Source organism: Ruditapes philippinarum, unplaced genomic scaffold (genome assembly GCF_026571515.1).
Source record: "Ruditapes philippinarum isolate M1 unplaced genomic scaffold, ASM2657151v2 ctg28136_1_1_1_1, whole genome shotgun sequence".
NCBI classification, from domain to species: domain Eukaryota; kingdom Metazoa; phylum Mollusca; class Bivalvia; order Venerida; family Veneridae; genus Ruditapes; species Ruditapes philippinarum.
The window spans coordinates 589-4096 of NW_026855902.1; the positions used below are offsets into that span (position 1 = coordinate 589).

The window sequence follows — 3508 nt, forward strand, 5'->3', positions numbered from 1 at the left end:
ATATTCGTTGGGTTACAGTAATTGTCTCAAATTAAAATACTGAAATTAGGAATGGGTCCGTAGATCTAAGAAAAGGTTCCGGAAAGCGGAAGTTTCGACAAAGGGTAAATGGCTAGAGAAATGAAGCAATGGCGGAAATTTTGTTCACAAAAATAACATTTAACGTTGGTTCTATACAAAATATACCATTTATTACAAAACTTTATTTTACACAAGTTGTATTGAAATATACGTAATGTATTTTGTTTTCAGAGACAAACATCCGAAACAAAGTCTCGAATGCTGCAGCACTGATTTCTTTGACAGCTATTTCTGCAAGCTGGTCTCCTATACAAACATTAACTATTGAGATATACCCTACAGTTGTCAGGTTTTCTTTTATGTCTAACTTAACCATTATCACACTTATTATCTTTAATGGACTAGTCTGTCGTTTAATCTGGACAATAGCATTAATAGATTTTAGGGACAATAATTTCAAAATAGATCTGACTACATAAATGACGAATGAGTGCGGAGCATGGTCAGTCTGCATGGAGGTGCCGGCTAATCTTGGTGTACACTGGTCAGAGGTAGAGTGGTGGCTAGCAGGTTCAGAATTAAAACGAAGCTTGTGGCAAAATGTTTTTATTCAATATGACATAAGTTCAGGAGAGCGTTTCATGTAACTCAAATTTGAACATACTCTTTTCGTGGGCAGATCTTATTTATTTGCATTTCAGTCAATGTCCTAAACTAAGTGTTTGCGTGAGTAAAACGTGATATGTTAGATATAGTGTCAAATAATAATAATTGCCGGGACTCCTTTTGTTTACCTTAAAGCGTAGCGTTATTTAGAAGATGATATTAATCATATATTCAAACTGTATATAACATCTCTGTGCCTGAGTGCAGTACACTGTCTCGAGGAATAGACAGATGTATCTTTTTATTAAGCCAAACGTTCTCAATGGAAACGAACTATTAGAAATGCATAATGAAGATAATAACCAAATAGCGGAAAAAAGCTTCTATATACAATATTTTAGTTGAAATAAATCATTGAGTGAACTGAAAAGTAATAATATTATTTTTCAAATTGTACATAATCTGCAGGAACATTGGTTATGGATTTCAAAATACCATGGCGCGTGTTGGTGCTGTAATTGGACCTCAGCTAGTCTTCCTGGTAAAAATAAATATATGAAAAGTGTTATATTCAGATTACTCCAATCGTATAAATGTAAAATTATGTATATATACTCATTATTTCCGCTTTTCAGCGAACACACACAACATAAAACATAAAGAAAAGATAAACATAATTATGATACACGATTATGACATATTTACAAAATGTATATAATAATCAAGTTCAAGTTAAATTGTTTTGTATATAAGACTCTTTATAATTATATCAACATTATATGAAAATTATATCAGAAATTATCCAATAAGCAATAAGTATTTATAAGCGTAACAACAAAACACAGCTGTGTTCATGTTAACATATTTTGATTTGATTTGGGTTGGTAAAACAGAAAAAAACGGAATCCCGAAAGAACGCCCAAAATGACAAAATTGAAAATATTGCAGGTTCGGTTTGATTGAGCTTTTTCAAACTGCCAGTTACCGTCCGTCAAGATTTTACATGAAAAAAGTGGAATATTGAATTTAGAAAATACATACATTTTGTTCATTAATAAACTTGATATTCAGACATTAAACAGTTCTTCCATGTATCTCCAAGTTATTCATTATTGTAATTATGTTTAGGAATTTACATAAATGTTGGTTTGTTTTAGGATACAAGGGTTCCAGGGATGATGTATTGGATATGTGGAGTATCAGCTGTTGTGTCTATATTCCTTCTCTGGCCAATACCAGAGACAATGGGAGCCGATCTTACAGACAAGTTAACGAATACTAAAAAGCAATCAAACGCAAAGAATAAAGAAACAAGAGATTATTGTGACCCTGATGGAATTGTCAGTGAAGTCAGTGAGAAGTCTGAATCAATACTGACAGCAACACATCTCTAAAGTTGAAAGACTGAATCAATACTAACTACGACACATCTCTAATTTCGCAAGGCTGGATCAATACTAACTACGACACATCTCTAATGTCGCAAGGCTGGATCAATACTAACAATGACACATCTCTGAATCAATACTTTAATAAATTGCTGCTATACGTCTTTGATGTCACATTCAGTATGTACTAGATTGTTTAAGATGGGTATGTTGAACTCGAAATTGAATGAAATCATAATATTGAATCGCAATAAATTTCAAAATTTAAAATTGATGACATTTATCTATTTAGTTTCATTGCCAATAAGAACTCTCATGACGATGCTTCTTATCCGTTTACAAGCCTAATTGAAGATTTTTTTTAGTCATTAGTCTTTCTTTCTTACAGACTCAATCAAACCGAGTCTGCAATTCTTATGTAATTTTGTTGTGATTAATGCTTCCAAGGGATCACTTTGTTTCCAGAATTTTGAACTTCACAACAGCAGGTGTCAAGTGCTGTGTGGCAGCAGTAAAAAGTTGCCCCGTACTTCACTTCAGTGTTGTTATATTTTCTGGTCCTTCGGGATCATTGATGCCAGCACTATTAAGTATTGAGAATTGAGTACCGCTCAATCCGGTGCTAGGGGCGTGAGACAATGTTGCACTTATTCATTAACTCGATCATACCGAGTCTGCTATTCTTATGTCACTTTGTTGTGATTAATGCTTCCGAGGGATCACTTTGTTTCCAGAATTTTTTTTCACACGAAATGTTTATGCACATCAGATATTATTATTGTATTCTTTAAATAACCCAATGCACTGCTGTTGTTGTTTTTTTCTTGACATTATATTAACCAAACATTTCAGATTCTAAATGCATATTTTCAAACAATTAAATTTTTATTTAATCCTCTATAAAAGTTTTGGCTGTGAAACTCTGACTTAAGTTCTGAGGAGTTATGATGTAATTCATGAATCCAATGTGTTGATCGAGGACTTTCCCAACTTAAGATCATTCATAGTCAAAAGTTTACAAAAAATCTGATATACTGCTCAAGAAATAAATGTTGTCGATATAATTTTATCGTAAGTTTGCATGGTCTTCGAATATGTTTTATTTCTTTGATTCAGTATTTTAGTAGTATTATTTTATGCCACGTTATATTTCGAAATATAGCTGGTGCACTTTATATATATATATTGTTTATGTTAGTAACTTATTTTTAATGTAAATAAGATACATGTTCAAAGATTTGAAAATCGGAATCATTTGCGCATCTTTTAATTTATCGGGAAATATTCCTTACCCAATGCTATTATTTAATATGCTGGCAATAATTGGGGTTACAAAATCACCGCACCATATTATTATTTTGAGACCAAGTTCAATCGCTCTGGTAAATGTCGGCTTAAATATCTGATGAGTCTAAGTTTCAAAGGTCGTGATGTCAAAAGTTGTTTAAGGGTTAACAGATGTCAAGAGGTGAAGATGCCGTTGATATTTTTGG

The 3508-nt window shown here is 32.5% G+C and overlaps 1 protein-coding gene across 1 annotated transcript; it reads left to right on the forward strand.

Moving 5' to 3' along the window:
* Nucleotides 1–266: 266 nt before the first annotated feature.
* Nucleotides 267–2401, forward strand: LOC132744771 (solute carrier family 22 member 15-like; the record flags this gene model as incomplete). Its single annotated transcript, XM_060733550.1, is given in 3 exon segments — nt 267–370; nt 1096–1168; nt 1785–2401. Coding segments are annotated over 3 exon segments (414 nt in total), but the record flags the coding sequence as incomplete, so codon positions are not given.
* Between the last annotated feature and the right edge of the window lie 1107 nt (nt 2402–3508).